The 18491-nt window shown below is 35.3% G+C and overlaps 1 protein-coding gene across 6 annotated transcripts; it reads right to left on the bottom strand.

Annotated features, from left to right (window-relative positions):
- Positions 1 to 9291: 9291 nt before the first annotated feature.
- On the bottom strand, positions 9292 to 17637 carry LOC131016285 (stomatal closure-related actin-binding protein 1-like). Of its 6 annotated transcripts, none has more exons than XM_057944983.1 (13): positions 17275 to 17637; positions 16174 to 16468; positions 15804 to 15932; positions 15279 to 15371; positions 14742 to 14882; positions 14396 to 14464; positions 13466 to 13549; positions 11898 to 12078; positions 11124 to 11240; positions 10979 to 11037; positions 10297 to 10431; positions 9772 to 9921; positions 9292 to 9634 (listed from the first exon to the last, which is right to left on the bottom strand). In XM_057944983.1, the coding sequence occupies exons 2-13, from the start codon at positions 16453 to 16455 to the stop codon at positions 9587 to 9589; spliced, it is 1488 nt and encodes a 495-aa protein (XP_057800966.1). In that variant the 5' UTR covers positions 16456 to 16468; positions 17275 to 17637; the 3' UTR covers positions 9292 to 9586. The 6 variants fall into 6 exon arrangements, with proteins under 6 accessions (XP_057800966.1, XP_057800957.1, XP_057800926.1 ...); XM_057944974.1 differs by having other exon boundaries at positions 17323 to 17637; XM_057944943.1 differs by having other exon boundaries at positions 17279 to 17563.
- Positions 17638 to 18491: the final 854 nt, after the last annotated feature.

Below are 18491 nucleotides of genomic sequence, written 5' to 3'. Positions count from 1 at the left end.
GAATAGACGACTAGTTTTTCTTCTAGGCTGGATCTAAACGCCGCGTATCCTTATTTCAATCTCTCGGCCCTCTTACCCTTTTGTTTTGAGAAAGTTTAGCTTTACTTTACATTGAGAAGCAGGATACCTGAATATAAACATGTGTTGAAATCCAAAATATAAACATGTAATATCTTTTATGTCATATTTTTAAATTAAATGACTTGTTGAAAATTTATATTTTATAAACATGACAATTAATATATTTTTTACATAATATTTTGTTATGTCATCTTAATTCTTTAGTAATGTCATCTTAATTCTTTAGTAATGCTTGTGCTTTTTTTATTATTATTATTAAATGACTTGTGTTGAAAATTGAAATACAATAAAAGTACAATAATTCTAACACATTGAGTCATTGACAATCAAAATAATGCATAAAACTTGAATTTATTCTATGTATACAAAAAATATTATAAGGATACAAATTACAATCTTCAAAATTGAATAAGTAAACAAACTAACACTAACTAAATAACTAATTCATTACAAGTTTACAATAAATTCCGAAAGAGAGTTGTCTAACAGGGGGGAAAAAAATTAAAAAAATTAAAAAAATTAAGGGCTTGAGCTCAATTTTAATAGAAATATTAAAATTGAGTGGCCTACGTATCTTCATTGAATAATGAAGAATCAAAGCCCACGTAGTTCTTTTACCTTAACTTACCTAATCGTAGTCCTCGCCGGGCTCGGATCGTTCGGACTCGGTGAATTCATCGTTTGGGCTCTCGTCGGCTTGATCCCATTCATTCTCTTGTTGGCGCAACTCGGCTTTGGACCAATCATCAAGCAACATGGTGGCCTCCATGTTTCGAGGATCCATGGTGCTTCTTCTTTCGTCCAAGACAAGCCCACCAACGCTAAATGCTTGCTCGATGGAGACCGTGGAGGCCGGGACCGCGAATAACTCCTTGGCCATGGTGGCGAGTATGGGATATTCCCTCTCGTGCGTGGACCACCATCTCAAGACGTCAAATTGTATACCACCTACAGGCTTGAAAGCAAATGTACTAGACAAATATATATCTAGCTCGTTAGTAGTATAGCTCCTTTGTGTATTCATAAATGAATAAGCGGCTTGAGCCCATTCGTTTTGATCAAAAGTGCTTCCTAAGGTGGAGGAGCCATATTGACCTTGTGAACTAGAAGTGCCACTTGAAGAGTATGAGGGGTTTGCAAGCATATATTTTTGTTCGTAGTCATTAAACAGAATTCTAAGTGTGTTATCTATTCTATGTTTAATATCATCTAAGTTGGGAAGGTACCATTCTAGCATTTCATTGTTTCCTAATCTTGACTCATAGATTTCTCTAAAGGTACCATAATAAATTTCTAATAAACGATAAACACCACCAATTTTCATTGAAGGATCTAAAATCTTAGCAATTAAAAAAACATCGGGAATTTCAAGAAAATATTTAAGCCACTTAATGATCATTTGATATGATACATCCTTCAAATCATTTTTTTATAACAATCATTTAAAGCAATACCAATAAACATGCAATGTTCTAAAACTTTAATACTCGTACAATAATAAACACCGGATAAATCCGTGGTAGCATTTTGAAAAACCTTTAAAAGTTGAAATAAACTACCACATTGTTTCCAATAAGAGGGCAATAAAAGCAAGTTAGCCTCGGGAGTTGCTCTAAAAAAATCACATAAATGCTCAACATGTTTCATGGTAGATGCAAGCATGCCAAATGTTGAATTCCAACGTGTAGAAATATCTTTAACAAAATTTGTATATCGAATTTTTTTGTGACGACAATATTTTTGCCATTTTTTGCCAATAGCGGCTTTTCTATGCAACATATTAACGGCTTGTCTAATGGGATCAACAGCATTATTAATAAGAGTATAAGTAAGAGTATAAGCATCTTGTACACTTCTATTTAAAATATGACAAATACAACGAGCATAAAAATACCTACCTTCAAAAGAGGGTGCGCACGCGGCAGCTAACTCGGGAATGGAGGCGGTGTTGGCGGATGCATTATCAAATCCAACCGAAAATATCTTGTTTAAAATGCGATACTCATTTAACACAGAAACAATCAATTGAGCAATATTAATAGCATTATGTGTTTCATTGAAATCTCTAAATGCAATTAAACGTTTTTGAATTAACCAACATTCGTCAACCCAATGACAAGTAATACCCATATAAGAATATCTTTGGAAAGAATCACTCCATATGTCGGAACATATAGAAAAATTTTGCTTTAAATTCTTAAAATGTTTTCGTAAATCACGTTTTCTTTCTTCGGCTTGTCGCCTAATATTTTTGCACATAGAAGTTCGACCAATTTTTTTGGCGGCCGGATTATAAGCATTTTTCATAGTATGTTCAAAAGTAAATTTATCGGCATGCATAAAAGGCAAATTCTCCATTGAAACATAACGAGCCATGTAATCTCGAGCATTTTGTTGGTCATATTTCCATAAAACATTACCTTGTTCATTACCTTGTCGTTCGAAAGCTTCGGGATGTAGTTGAGTTTGAGTTGTATGGATTCCAAACTCGACAGTGTGTTGCGCTGCCATGTGCCTTATGAGGGTGCCATAACCCCCTCCCGATTTCCATTGATAAGTAGCGTTGCAATAGTTGCAATAGGCAATGAACCTCTCGGGAGCATTTGGAGCATCATTTGGATGTGGTGGAGCGGGTTCCTTCCTAAAATGTTTTATGAAAATGTTAGAAGAAAGTGCTTTACTCTTACCCTTACCCTTACCTCTAGTGGGAGGGATTTCCTCCTCAACGTTGTGACGTGCTTGCTCGGCTTCCTCCTCCGCCTCTTGTTGTCGAACTCTACGTGCATATTCTTCATCCTCCGCTTCTTGAAGTTGTCTAGCATATGCTTCATCGGCAGCCTCCCGGCGTGCGCCGAATGGTCCTCGTTCAACTGGAATTTTCACCCTTCTCCTAGAGGATGATGATGGTACTTGAACATTTTGAGTAAACTCGGGAGAAGTGGGAGTGCTATCAATATCTTCTTCGTGGTCGACATTGATAGACTTGCCACGGTTACCACGACCATGAGACATGATAATAAATAAACAAGTAGAGAAGAGAATATAGATAATAGAGGTTAGAGAATAATAAGCAAGAACAATAAAGTAAATGAGCAAGTGAGTGTAGTGATAGTGTAATTGAAATATATAATATAGTATAGTATAGTATAGTATTTAGTACTTAATAGTAGTACTAGTAGTAATATAATGTAAAGCAAGAACAATAAATTAAAGGAGCAAGTGAGTGTAGTGATAGTGTAATTGAAATATATAGTATAGTATTTAGTACTTAATAGTAGTACTAGTAATAATATAATGTAAAGCAAGAACAATAAATTAAAGGAGCAAGTGAGTGTAGTGATAGTGTAATTGAAATATATAGTATAGTATAGTATTTAGTACTTAATAGTAGTACTAGTAGTAATATAATGTAAAGCAAGAACAATAAAGTAAAGCAATTGAATAAGCAAGAGAATAGCTAAAGAATTATAGAGCAAGAGCAATAGCACATAAAGAATGGAGGAGAATTAGAAGTGGAAGAGAGGAGAGTGTAGAATTGTTAATACAATGGAGTGATTTTGAAGGTGGAAGAAGGGGGGTATTTATAGATAAAATTGGGTGGGGGAAAATGTGAATTAGATAAAATTGTGTGGGGAAAAGTATAATTATAATGTTGAAAATTTGAAAAAATAAAACAAAACATTTGAATTTGAAATTGAGAGAGAGAGATGGTGGCAGGCCGGTCAAGACTCAAGGCCTAGCCTAGGCGCCTAGCCCACCACTCACGCTGCCCCCCCAGCTGCTGCCTGCAGGCGCCAGCCTGCTGCCCCCCCTGCGCCCCTGCTTTCCTCGGCCCCCGCGCCGGAACTGGCGGTTCCGGGCCGAACCGGCGGGCCGGACCGGCGGTTCAGGGTTGGGGAAATGTGAACCTTAATCGGCCCGGATAACTGGCGGTTCGGCCCTGAACCGGCCCGTCGGTCAACGGTCCGGGCCGGAACCGTTGACCGGCGGGCCGGTTCAGGGTCGAACCGCCGGTTCCGGGCGGCCCTTGGCAGCACTAGATTAATCGTTGTATGGTGAATTAAGATATCCGAGAAACAAAGAACTACAACAATATACACACACGCACTTACTATATGTTCTAATCTTTTACATGTACAATCAGTTTTTTTTAGAAATGAACGGAAAGAACAGTTTTTAAAGAAAAAGCCTGATCTATGCTATTGTGAATCTCGAACTGAAATTTGGTGGTTTTTTTCTCTATGTGTGTGTGTGCTGTCCAAAATGAGAGAGGAAGAGCGGAGCAGCCGGCGGCTGCTCAGGGGCCTGCGACGGCGGCGGCGGCAGGGCCGCCTTGCCTTTTTTTTGCCTGAAACCAGAGAGAAGGGGAGAAAGACATAGTAATTAGGGTTATTATAAAAGAAAAAGGGGAAAATGAAAGGGAGAGAAATAGAGACAGAGAGATCGGCGGCGGTAGTGGCCTAATGGTTGCTGTTGTTCGTCAGTGAAGCAGAGGCGGTAAAGAAGCTTACGGTGTTGTGTGTGCTTGGTTGCTAGGAGAGCAGCGCTGGGAGAACGAGGGGCAGAGCATAGGACGAGGGGCAGAGCAAAGGGCGAGAGGAGCAGAGCAGAGGAGAGAGGAGCAGAGCTAAGGGCGAGAGGAGCATAGCAGAGAGCGAGAGGGGCAGAGCAGAGGGCGAGAGGGACAGAGCATAGCTGGGATAGCAGAGCAGAGGACGAGAGGGGCAGAGCAGAGCGGGAGGGACAGAGCAGAGCAGAGGAGAGTATAGCAGAGCAGAGCTGTGAGAGTAGAGGAGAGTAGAGCAGAGAAAGGGGGGATGGGTTTTGGGCTTACGTGTTGGGCCTTTTTTCTTTTAAAACAATTGGGCTTTACTCATTGGGTTTGTGCATATTTTAAGTAAACACTTATTATATGCTTAAGTATGAAATGAGTCATGCATTGCATCATGATTTAATTGGTTATTTATAATTCCAATTACAAAAGAAAGTCGAGTAAGAATATTGTTGGTGTTCTTAACTCAAGAGAATTGTTTTCAATTATTTATCCATTAAGTTTTGAAAAACCCGGCTAAGTGAATTATAGGATGTTAAACACTTTACCATGGTTTAAGATTAGATTCAGGAGACCTATTAAGATTATAGACTTCTTGTACGCTTTTTGGATCGTGAGGACTAGGACTGCTATTCCGGTTCAAAGATAAGATAAACGACAGGCTTTGCCTAATCAGGTGGGCTTATTTTTCAAATGTATGCTTGAGTTATTAAGCTCTAAATGTTTCATGATTTGAAAACTGTTTATCCAATAAATATTTTTGTGCGCTCTGTTATGTTTGAGGCTCGCAATTCATGGATCGATCGAGATTCTCTTATGACCTAACACGTTGTTTGAGAATTGTGTACACTTGTTAGTTGTTTCGGTGGGTTGATCTCCATCGGGCACTAATTCATGTAAGAGGCGTTATAAGGGTGCTTGGCTGGATGTGTTCCGGAGCATGTATCATGTAAGGCCTGCCTGGGTAGCATCCCGAGGTCAATTTAACTTGTCTGAGTTACGTCCTCAGGGCAAGTATTATGGGAGAAAGCGATACGTCGGTGGCTAAAAGGTCTGGTATCACAGCGAATAACTAAACAGAGTGTGACAATGGCGCGCTAATAAAATGAAATGTTTTAACATGCTTAGAAGTTCTTTTACTTTAAAACCTTCTAAGTTATGTCATGAATGATTGGATAAACTGCTCTTACGAATTGTGAAATGTTTTAAAAGTTGCAGCCCACTAAGTACATTAGTACTTAGCCCAAATATTTTCAAATGTTTTTCAGGTTGATGGCTGGTGCTGACGTGGAGAGCTGAGGCTAGAGTTCAACTCCGTGGTTTGACTTCCGCCGTAGTATTAACCTTTAATTGTCTTTCATTTCCTTAACTTAAGACCTTTATGTTATGACCCTATTCGATATCTTTTGTTGAGCCTAGATTTTCGACTCTCAAGTATTTTGATTGATGAATGTTGGTTATCTGAAGCATGAAACTAAACTTGCGATCCTGAAGTTGTTGTGTTTGTTGATTGATTTGTATCAATTGGATATTTATCTTTCTTCATCCAAAGGGGCGATGCCCGATTGTTATCCCTTTTATTCGGATTTCTCAAGGTTTTTCCCTTGTTCAATTTAATGATGAGTCGTTCCCCAGTTATAGTTATTGTTTCAAGAATTGGGGTGTGACAGCCCCTCTCCGATTTCAGGTGACGATGGTGACTCCTCGCCGCCACCGTGCCCTAACCACCAGTCCCAGACCTCAATTCTCTCTTCTCCATCTATCCTTGACAACGGCGAAGCGCCGGTGCCCCCCCCCAAGTCCTACGGCAGTCGCAGCGAGCGAGCTGCGATTCCTCTCTCTCTCCGCCCTTGGCCGAGCAGCAACGGCTAGTCACCGTCGTGCCCAGCCTCCCTCCAAAATCTCGATTGATTCCCGGCTCTCTTTCTCTATGTGAGAACAGAGCACCACAGACAACCCTCAATTTTCGGCAACCGCAACGAAGCCACGGCCGTGGCCATTCCCGACTCGACACAGCAAGCAAAAACAAGCTTAAAACTCATTTCATTTGTTTCTTCGGTCGTTTCTTATTCAAACATGTATGCAGATTCTGTGTATTAAACACTCATAGCGACTAGTTGCTTATTAATCACATAAATATGTATTTGTACTAGAGTCGATTTAAGGAGGAGTTCAAAAGAAAACCTTGTGATGTTTTGTAGGGATGAAAATCTTTAAGTTGGCTTCTTCTTGAGGATAGATTCTATGTGAGCTGAGTCGTTGGAAATTTTTGGGGAAGAGCTCTGCACTTAGTTTCTTTCTGTGAAGATAATTTGTGTGATGTGGGAGCCGGCCTTTGGTTGATGAAGTAGGGAGATGTTGAAGGTGTTAGGTGTGTCTGCCTAGAGTTGCTGCTCTTTAAGGAGTAGGTGTAGCTGTTGATGGGGTTGTTGACTAAAGTGAAATGAGGGAGATGATTTTGACAATTTAAATTCTTTAAGATTGAATTATCGGAACTGTAATAATTCTTCAAGGTCTGTTGAATAAATAGTTCGTGAATATGCTCAATGCTCAATTTAAATAACTATGCAATGCATAAGAATTTAAATAAATAGATTTTACAACACCTTTGTAAATTATTTTGTTGGAATTAAAAATAAATCGTTTCATTTCTCCGGCATAAATCATCATAATCTAAGTTCAAAATAATTCTAAATTTAATAGAAATGGGCGGGGTATTACATATTCGCAGCCCTCCCCCTTCCCCCCTATTTTACTCACTATAGCCGAACTAATTGTTAAAAGACTGTGACTTGCTTTCAAAAAGAGAACTATATGTTACATAATTTGAAATTGAGGACTATAACTTTCATTTTTTTACATTTACACTCCTGTTTCAAGCCTAAAATGAATTATTTGAGCTTCTATTGACAACTAATGCTCGTTGCTAATGTGGCCGTGCCATGTCACCTTTTAAGCTATTTTTTCCTTTTTTGTATTATCGATTTTTTAGCACATTTTAGCCTAAAATAAAAGCTTAATCAAAATTTATTCATTTTCAGTTAGAATTGTTTAATTAGAATTGATTTATTAATTTAACTAAAATATAAATACATAAATAAATAAATAAATAAGAAGGGGACATGCACTATATTGAAATAAGAATATTATTTCTTTGACTTGTTGACATAGGAATATTATTTGAATAAATTTCTTTGTATTACTGTCGAGACAATTTAACATAATTGAATAATTGATATGTTAAATAATTAAATTAAAAAATATTTTTTAAAAAGGCGTAATTTCAAAAGAAAGGAAAAAATACATTACAGTGGTGCTCCTTTCGAAATTAGTCTTCCCTTTATATGTATTACTAGCATTTGTATCCCGCGCAATGCACGGTAAAATATTTTTTTTTTTTGTATTTATACAAAATTAATACTAATTCAATTATTATACTTATAAATATAATAAAAAATAATTTTAATTAAATATATTTGAATTGAATATTAAAAAATAAAAAAGAATTCACTATTATACAATTTGATATTATGAAAAACAAAAACAAAAAAATAAGTTAAAAAAATTAAAATAAAATACTAATTAAAATAATTAAAAATATAACTATTCAAAAAAGATGAGAGAGAAATTTATAAAACTTTAATATTTAAACAAATTTAATTTTTACATTTTAAATCAAATATTTTCATAAAATATATCATATTAAAGCTTTTATCGTGATCTTTCATTTGATATGTATATTAAATATTTTTATAATTAATCGAATTTCATAATTTTGAAAAGAAATGTAACAACAAATTTGAAGTTAAAGAAAATAAAATAAAGAAGAAAAATATATAATTTAAACTTAAATCTTCAATTTTATTATAACTACAGAATTGTCACTCGATTTTGAAATTAATTTGAAATTGATTTTAAATTGAAAACTCTTTTTTTAATATAGTATAGATATTGTTTAGCTATTAGAGATAATTTAGAGGGTGTTTGGGTGAGAGCTTATAAGCTCTTTAAAACAACTTATAAGCTGGTTAGGAACTTATAGCTCCATCAAAGTATTTGACAAAATAAGCTCTTATAAACCGTAAAAATAAGCTCTAAGAGCTTATAAGCTTCTCAAAAAATAAGTTCATTTGCCCGTACTTATTTTCTCATTATCTTATAAGTAACACTCATTTTACAAAAATAACTCAACTATTATTTTTATTTTCATCAAATATCATTCTAATTTCATTTTTATTCGATTTTCTCTCTGAACACAATTTCTCTCACTAACTAAAAATTCTCTTACTAGGTTATAAGCTCAATTACCCAAACACTTTGACAAATTATAAGATCTTAAAAAACTACTCCCTCTGTCCCACTAAAAGTGGCCTCTATTCCATTTTGGATCGTCCCACTATAAATCGCCTATTTCCACAAATGGCAAAGTTTAACCCTTTAAAAAGATGTGGTCCCTACCAATTTTAACACATTTACACCTCCTTAATTTCCGTGCCGAAAAGTTTTGAGCCACTTATAGTGGGACGGAGGAAGTATATCTTATAAGCTTTAAGAGTTTATAAACTCTTTAAAATAAGCTTAACCAAACACCCTCTTAATCATGAGTAGCAGTTGAAGCAAGTCCTGAAGAATATGCTTCTAGCTCTTCGAACCCCACGTTTTTAATAGGTAAGATTAAACATATATTACTTCGTTGCAATACACAAACTACAGTCATTACAACAATAGTCACAATCAGGTATCTCTCCCAATACAGCTACCATTCTATCATAATGCCATTCAATTCGGAATAAATCAATAAAACAAAAAAATGGGACAAATAGGAACAAGGCAACCAAGCTACTAACACAACCGAAATTATAAAATTCAGATATATTCATTGGAAAATAGAAAAAGGCATACCGAGATAAAGGAAACTCTAATCATGGCTAAGATATAACTTTTCTGGTAAGTTCAGCAATTTCCTTCACCAGTTCTGTCGTCCGGCCCAGCAAGCGTTATCTGTTCGAATAAGCATCACGTATTATAATGTTCGTTTTCACAGATGAATTTCCAAACAAAATGCATCATGTTGGAGAAAAAAGTGACTTAAATGTACATACAAACTCTGCTTCTCCTTTCAAGATTATGATACTTACATTGCAATCAAATGCAAATCTTCTTGCCAGCATGATGGCTGCGTTTCTTTCTCGTTCTGATTCAAATGCTAAGATGAAGGACAATCCCGCCTTCACTTGCCAATATACCGATTGAGCTGCAGCATTCCCACCACCTCTAATTCCACAAAGCTGAGGTACATAAAATGGGTTTGTAATTCAGTGACTGGTCTGATACCTCAGCCAAATATTCTTTTTGGGGTTAATCATAGTTTGTCCCCAAGTTCCAAAAAATGTCCCCAATTTATGTTTTCACCTAAAAAACCTCGACTTTGAAAGTCACCTTGCTAGAATCTGCAATATTCAACATAAAATTGCAGAAAAAACCATAAAACCCTAAGAATCCAACAAAGAATCCGGGGAGGTGATTCATCAGTCATCATTTTGTTCCCGGATCCTAATCAAACTTTTTTCAAAGTTGAGGACATTTTTTGAAAAACACTGAAAGTTCGAGACACAAACTATGACTAACCCATAATTTTCTTTTTGCTCAACTCGAACAACTACCTGCATTGAATTGGAATAGTACTCTTTAGCTATCGTTGTTTGCCCTTTGCTGAGTTTTACTCTCATCTTTCCTATATGTAGCGCATGGATCGACTGTGAAGGATGATCTTCTCCATTCATCTGGATAAGTAGAGCCTGCAAAAGGTGTTTCTTTTATCACGATTTGGGAAACATGTAGTGAAAGGAGAGACACGAGAAGTAGTAGGTCAGGGAAACATCTTAGCAACAATATACCATTATATTATATATTAGTTACAGTCTGTATATGGCAATAACCTGAAGCAAGTTGAAAACCGTAAATATGCATGAGTGGAGGTAATATGTAAAAATAGCCACTAAGATAAAAAAAATATAAATATATATTATATTTTTTTAAAAATAGCCATTTTTTGTGTTAAAGTACTTATTTGCTCTGCTTTTTGTGAATTCATGAATTACATGACTTCGTGGAATGTAATAAAATTAAGGGTAAAATTGTAAGAGTGGCTATTGCCCTCCTCTTTATGAATCCATGAATTAGATGTTGGATTCAATGAGAAACGTCAAAGTAATCCAACGGATCATTTCAAGAAACGAGAAACTTTCTATCAGGGAAAGTAATGCCATAAATATTAGATGCATCTCCAACAAACACATGCATCTTGAAATCCAAAATTTTGTGCGACAAGAAAAATAAACATACAGTGAATTCAGTGTCATGCCTTCGCACCAATGCTTCTACGTAGTTTCCCAAACCTGCAGCTGTACGAGAAAATTGATTTAGAACACAAAATCAACTATGATTAGAGATATAAAAAGAAAAGAAAAAGGAAAATATTTGAACAGACCTGGATCAATAGGACCAGAAGTTGATACAGTTATAGTCTGATCATCAGTCAAGATATCCGCTTGCAGTACTCGTCCAACATCAAAAGGTTCTGGAGCATATACAGATTTGGTGGCCCCTGGCATAAGTGCATAAGCCAGTACATATAAAACCCATTAAAGCTTTTGAGAGAAATTCAATTTTATGACGGTATCATAAAACTGCTATTTTCTGCACAAATAAGCAAGAGACTCAAAAGACCTCGAATTCAATAAGATACCTACAGCTCATACATGGTGCCAAAGAAGTACGAGTTACTATAGATAAAGGGGTTATTTCAAAATAATAGCACGAACTTCATGGTGACTTTTTGGTCCGAACATAAAAATACTACATTTATAGCTTGTACTTATTTCCATTGTTCAATTAATAGCCCAAGTCACAATTTTCGGGCAACTTAAGAGAGCTCTCATTGGTTTTTCACCATTAAAAAAAGCATATCAGGTTGTTTGTAGGCATATCATTGGTTTTCGTGCCTGTTTCTTGAAGACACGTCAGTTTAAGTTAGCCGGAATTTTTGACTTGGCTATTAAGTGAACAATGGAGATGAGTATAAACTATATTTGCAATATTTTACGACTCGTGCTAAAAGTCACCATGGGATCAAAGCTCGAGCTATAATTTAAGTAACCCAAGGTAATAACCATCTGCGAGCTTGTAAATATCTTTGAATATTCTACGACTCGTATGATTATGGCATTGTGATGCAAATGATTAACTATCCACACACAGATACCTGATATAAGTTCCTTCTTTCCATCATCAGAAGTTGAGCGGAACCACTGAATAGTGCATTCCGAAAGTTCTGGAGCACTATCAGAGCAAGGATATATCCGCAGACAAGAACCCAGTGCCTCAGTACCATCTATATCGTATAAACGGAGCAAGTTTCCGCCGCCCTTCTTGCTTATTGCCAGCTGCAAATATCAATATCAAAGTGCATCTCAGCTAGATTCTACTTTCCAAGAGCAAACAACCAATATCCTCATGTTAATATATGAAAATAGCCATTTTCATATTGTAAAGATATAAATTAGCCATAAAGATTAAAAAATATTAAAATATGGCACTTTTTTAGCTTAAAGTAAGGGGTAAAATAGTAAAAATGGCTATTTTTAGTGGCTAGAATTTATCTTTACTATATTTAAATGGCTGCGTTATTAATCCACTCTATCCTCATTATTGTAGACTTTCCATCATCAATAAAATTCTTTTATCCTAAAACCAATGTCTTAACCTTGGTGCAAATAAACTGCATTCTACAGGTGGAACGAACACATGAACAAGAACTGTTTTGAGGGTCTCAAGCAAGATAAAACACAGAACGGAATATGTTAGCACGCTGTTGTAACGTCTATGCAGTTGAATACTTCTTGTTGTTGCATTCTTGTAGCTTCAAAACTCCCTCTTGCCCTATTCAGTGCAATTAGTAATAATTCGTATCAGTATTCTTGATGCATTGACTATTTCTTCCTGTCAAATTAGTTCTGAAATTCCAGCTCTGCTTCGCAAATATGCACTCAGAGTCCTTGCATGGGTATATGCATGGGATTCCTTCAATCCACAAGAGCATTTTACTTCGTATAACGGATCTGGGCTAAGGGGAAGGGGCCCAACATCTATACTTCTCATTTGCCAAAACAGTTACATCTTGTTGCTAAAAAATCCCATGACACCCATTTCTATAGCCTTTCAACTTTTTATTCTATACCCGATGTGGAATATTACACTCACTCCTGTTAGAAACATAACATCCTCGTGACATTCTTGCCTCTGCAGTACCAGAGTGGCATTGATAGCATCTGTAACATCTCGGTCCCACAAGCATTGGAAGTGAATAACGGACTACACAAGCGATTAACTTGACATCTGTTTTTGCTTTTTCAAAATAATTAACACTAAGTCATCTATATATAACTTTTCAACATTCATTCTACATCCGACCATCAGGCGTTACACTCTGCCTCATCTAATCTGGACCGTAATATCATACATAACAGCAAAAACTTAAATGGACGTCCTAGAAAAATTAATTACGACTTTCATAGAATTTCATTAAATGGCCACGCATTTCCTTTCTCGAGTTATAGTGCGAGTTATTGGGATGGCCTTCCAGCTTACTTTCACAGTATTCTTAGCTTAGTTACTGTATGTATTGTTTGACAACTCAAACAGAGAAGAGAGAAATTGCACATAGTAAATTAACAAGCCCGTAGTAAGCAAAACATGTGATAATGATTTGCTCGATTTGAAGGGATGGAACAGGGATGAATTTTTTTGGAATTGATGCAGAATAAGAGAAACCTCTTTCTGGAGCTTCAGTGAATGCTTCGACTTTTCCACAAGCTGATTCCTTAATGCACGCAGCTCATGTTCCATGTCCATGACCTGTAAAACGAATTTTCTTATCACTAGCAAGATGGTATGTGCAAAGCACGTAAAAGTATTGGATTCAATAATAAATATGTACGTAAATCTTAGTGCAAGTTTGAATAATTTAGATGCAAAATGCCTCTTATATCAATTATATAAAATCTATATATAAATATATATATATATACACACACACATTAAATTACAAAATTATCCTTGAAGACTAAAATAAATAAGGATATTATAGGCATAAATCATCAATATTTGCAAGAATACACACTTTATAATAGTAATAATAGATAAATATATTATATGATATTACACTATTGCCCTTAAATAAAAAAATATAACAGGGATATAATGCGAAAACCAAATTTTGTACAACAAGGCTCTTTTATATCAGGTATAGATAAAATTGGAATGTCAAATTAGGTATAGTAAAATCAGAAAACAAAAGATGGCTCTGTGTTACGAACGGGGTTTTGGAATATCAAAGGGTTAAAATCCAACTACTTTAGATGAACGAATGATGTAAACAAAAGTAGGCGAAGTATATTGATACTCCCTCCGTCCCACTAAAAGTGGCTTGTATTCCACTTCGGGCTGTCCCACCATAAGTGGCTTGTTCCATAAATGACAAAATTTAACGCATAAAAAAGTGTAGGCCCTACCACTTTTAACTACTTTACACCTTCTTATTTTACGTGCAATAAAGCAACCCGCCACTTTTAGCGGGACAGAAGGAGTATTTGATAGTAGCATCATAGTTTTCCATTTATCACTCTATACGATCAGTTCATCCGTTCTGCGAAAATACGAAGCATCGTGACTGAATAGCATATTGCATGCAGATGTACTTACCCTACTAGGCTGATGCAGCATTTTGATCCGTCTAGCCTCTTGAACATCCTTCATCAACTCATCCAAGTCCTGATTCCAAAAACAGAACACCACGTCACATGAAATTTATAAATTATGCATTGAATTTCAATCCTTATTTCAGGTTTTTACGAGTCAACAAGCAAGACAATACAATCAACATGACGAGAAGATTCCTACACATGAAACCGTTACAGAAGTATACTTTCCTTAAACTTGACGGCTTAAAGAACAACCTAGGAGTGAAAACATTTTGTTTTACAACAGAAAAAATATCGCCACGTTGAAATGTTAATGTAAATGAAATAGGAAGAAATTTCAATCAGACCTGCTTTCCTGCAGCTCTAGACATCTGTTCATGTTCCTGAAGAGCTTCTTCCACTCTCTGAACTGCGGCTTTAGCATTCTCAATTTCCGCCTTTGCGAAAGCTCGTTCTTCATCGACGAGCTTCTTAGCCTCTTCAGAAGCCTGCAACAGAAGGTAGATCATAAAGAGATAATGAGAAAAACTTGTACAAGAAGCCTTAACCAATATCATAACATTAACAATGTGCAACAACGAGTCTTGTATAATTATGAAATCATTGACACAGATGAAAGCATCATCCAATACCCTTTTGATAATTTTGAGATAGAAAACAAATTTTAACTTCAGCCCTTTATAATCATCCTGTTACTCTCTGACAAATTGAGAAGAAAGACTTACAGAAAAGAGAGCAGTAAGGAAATATTACTTTCATCGGGGATGCGAGGAAATAGTTAATTATGTAACAAGAAAATACAGTAGAAGTGCTCGTATAAATGTAAAGTTGAAGTTGAAGAAGATGATTTCTTCTAGTTAGTTAACCATATTCGATAGTTTTACCTGCTTTAGAAAAGTCGCAAGCTTTTTCACTTCAGCCTTCTCTTGAATAAGCTCTCCTTCCCTCTGAGTTAACTGAACTGCTAGGGATTCGACCTGCAAATAACGAAAGAGAACAGATGGGGAAAAGTGAGACACTAAGTAAGCAGATAGAAAAGAGAAAAATTATTTGTAATCTCAACAGTCAACTTATTGATGTATCAAAGACAAATTTCAGCCTCGAGAACAACCTCAGTACAACCACCTATAGGAACAAACTTCAATATAAAGCGAACACTACACATGTTGGATACTTGTTCATGAAAACTAATTGATTGGTTGAGCACAAGGCAGAATAATAGTGCAGTTTTATGCATAAATCGGGAAGAAAAAAAAAACATCTTCCAAACAATTGGATAATCTTTCAAAAGATATAAATTTGTGTACATATTGGGGATGCAAACCATGATGCAGATTGAGATGAATAAGCTCTATTGATACAAGCAAGTTTTAGAGACATGGATAGAAAAGGAGATTGAGATAACTAACGATAGCTATAGCTTCTGCCACATCATCATTGTTCTTGCCACCAACTCGGCCTCTCAGAGCTTCGAGTGAATCCCTGAGTTTCTTCAGAATCACATGCTTCTCCAACGAAGCTGCCTCTTTAAGTCTTGCCTACAGCCATATTACAATAAATGACATCTAAATACTTGTGAAGAACAACACTTAGAAACCCGAGCTCACAATAAAGTGGTTTCACATCTTCAAAATCAATTCAATATTGATGAGTAGATGAACATGTCAGTATTTTACTGAAAGATACTTAATGAAAAGAATAAATCTCAAAGTAACTTTGAAGGTCTCAATCTGCCTAAATTAGTCCACTTGTAGAAAAGCCTAAGTTAACAATAGAGACCTGATCAGATAGCTTTGCAGCAGCTGCCAGACCCTTCTCGAATTTGCTAGCAAGATCACGTACAGAGAGGCGCTGCTGCTGCTCCAGAAACAATGCATTCTCTCGAGCAACCAAGTCTTTGGTAGACAGCGTGTTTAAATCCTCTTTAACCTCGACAATCTGATTGTTCACTCCAATTCTATATCGTGGGAAACGACTAGAGGCAAAAACCACATCTGCTGACACTGGTGAGACAGCATCCTTTTGCACCGTGTAACTAAATCCTCGGGCAAACCTCGTCATATTGAAATCTTTCCTAAACATTGGCCAGAGTAACTTTTCGTTAGCATCATCAACTTCATTCGGGTAAGGCTATTCCCGAAAGTTCCCAGAGAAAACAGTAACAAGCAGTTCTCAACAAAATTTTCCTAGTGCCTTTAGTTGTTGAAATCATCATTTGATCCCAAAACACAAAATCAACGACCAATTTTTACATTATGACTATCATAAGGAATAAAAGCTGAGAAATGTTACATTGGTATAATGCTATAAAAACAATCTTTTTGTACCCCTAATCATCTTGATTTGCTCAACTTCTTGCTTACCAAATACAGTATAAGAAATGTGAAAAATCACCAGTAAAAACAAAGAAGAATCAACCACCACCAAAACTGTAACTAATTCTTGTTGTTTAACAGCAACTTTTTCTACCTAAGGCCTAAGCCCCCACCAGATTTACTGAACCCTAAACCAAGCAAATTTCCAAATTATTTGGCAGTAAATGTAATACTTCTTGTCCAAATAAAAATGGAAAAGAAATTAAGAAAAAGGAAAAAAGTAGCATCAACAATTCAGCATAACACCAAAAGATAGGATTTTTAATCTTTGCACTATTGCATTGAATACATTTTTGACTAACATAAAAAAGAAAATATAATGATCAAAACCACCAAATGGAACCAACATTTCCAAGAAAAGAACAGCATAAACATCAAATATATGTCAGCCCAGCAAATCTTTTGTGAATTAATCAAATAAATGCAAAATATATATATATATATATATATATATAAAAAGGCAGAAACCAATATTCGAAGAGAAACAGCATAAAACCAAACTAACCCACAATTAATACTCGCAGATCATGCAATGTAAGCAAAGTGGCGCTACCTCTAACTCTGAAGTAAACAATGGATCAGTAGCAACAATGTTTGAATGTAAGGGATTGAGTATACATGTGAATGGGGAGAGAGAGAGAGAGAGATGGTAAAGGCGAAATATGGGAAGTCTGTCTGCTTTTAAAAAGCCAATGAAAGGAAATGAAATGGGGTGTGTCTCCTTCTCCCCAAATTGCAAATCAACTATTTACAGTATGGATTACGCCAGCACTGTGTCTCCATTTTGTGTATTTGGACTAAAAAAGAATTTCTTCGACTCTTCACCACCATTACAATCACAAATACACGTGTAGTAACACGGTTTTTCGATTCTCTCGGACAATTAAAGAGATAATGGATAAAAAAGGTGGAGAGACCATTCAAATTTTTTAAAAAAAATGAAATTTTACTATTTATTTTTTTATAATAAATTTATAAAAGAAATGCATTCTAAAATATTCAATGAATGAAAGTGTGAATATCTAAAATTGTAGTCTATCCGTCCAATTAAAATATGTTTAATTCTTTTAAATACGAAGATTAAAAAAAATTATTTTTAAATAAGAAAATATGTTATTCACATCAATAAAGTATTTTAAATATATTATTTTCACATAAAATAGGGAACGTGCCTATTCTAATAGGACATTCTAAAATAGAAAGCAAGTACATATTCTAGTGGAACGAAACGAGTAAAACTTAAAGAATAACATTGTAAAATCTTAATTTATATAAACTAATCATTGATTAGATACTAAATATATTATATTTATTACGATAAATTTACAATTAATAAATACTAAAATGTATAATGGTGAAAGTGTGATCGTCAATTAGATATTGGATATATTATTTTGTAATATTTTATATTTTATTCTCATTTGCACGGTATGTTACACCAATAATACATGTCGAATTTGAATTAATAATCTCTTACAGAAATGATACACTTCTTTCGCAAAATGTGTATTAATCTACCAATAATATAGGAATTTAAAAAAGGTAAAATATTATTTGTAACAACTGAATTCAGTTAGCATGTCAATTTCGCTTATTATAAACAGTAGAAATCTCAAATCATATATTCTTTCATTCGGTTTAATTTAGCCTTTTTTTTTTTTAGACACGCTTATTTAAAAGAAAATATGTATTATATAAAGGTTATGATTCAGTTGTTTAAGA

The sequence above is a fragment of the Salvia miltiorrhiza genome, chromosome 1 (assembly GCF_028751815.1).
Source record: "Salvia miltiorrhiza cultivar Shanhuang (shh) chromosome 1, IMPLAD_Smil_shh, whole genome shotgun sequence".
NCBI lineage: Eukaryota > Viridiplantae > Streptophyta > Magnoliopsida > Lamiales > Lamiaceae > Salvia > Salvia miltiorrhiza.
This window is presented reverse-complemented; position numbering and strand designations above follow the sequence as displayed.

Excerpts from the sequence above, each read along its gene's own strand:
- LOC131016285 (XM_057944983.1), bottom strand. The coding sequence starts at position 16,455 with ATGACGAGGTTTGCCCGAGGATTTAGTTACACGGTGCAAAAGGATGCT. Across the intron at positions 14,465-14,741 it reads CTAGAGCTGCAGGAAAGCAG|GACTTGGATGAGTTGATGAA; the intron begins GTCTGATTGAAA and ends TTTTGGAATCAG. Across the intron at positions 10,432-10,978 it reads GGCATGACACTGAATTCACT|GCTCTACTTATCCAGATGAA; the intron begins GTATGTTTATTT and ends CACCTTTTGCAG.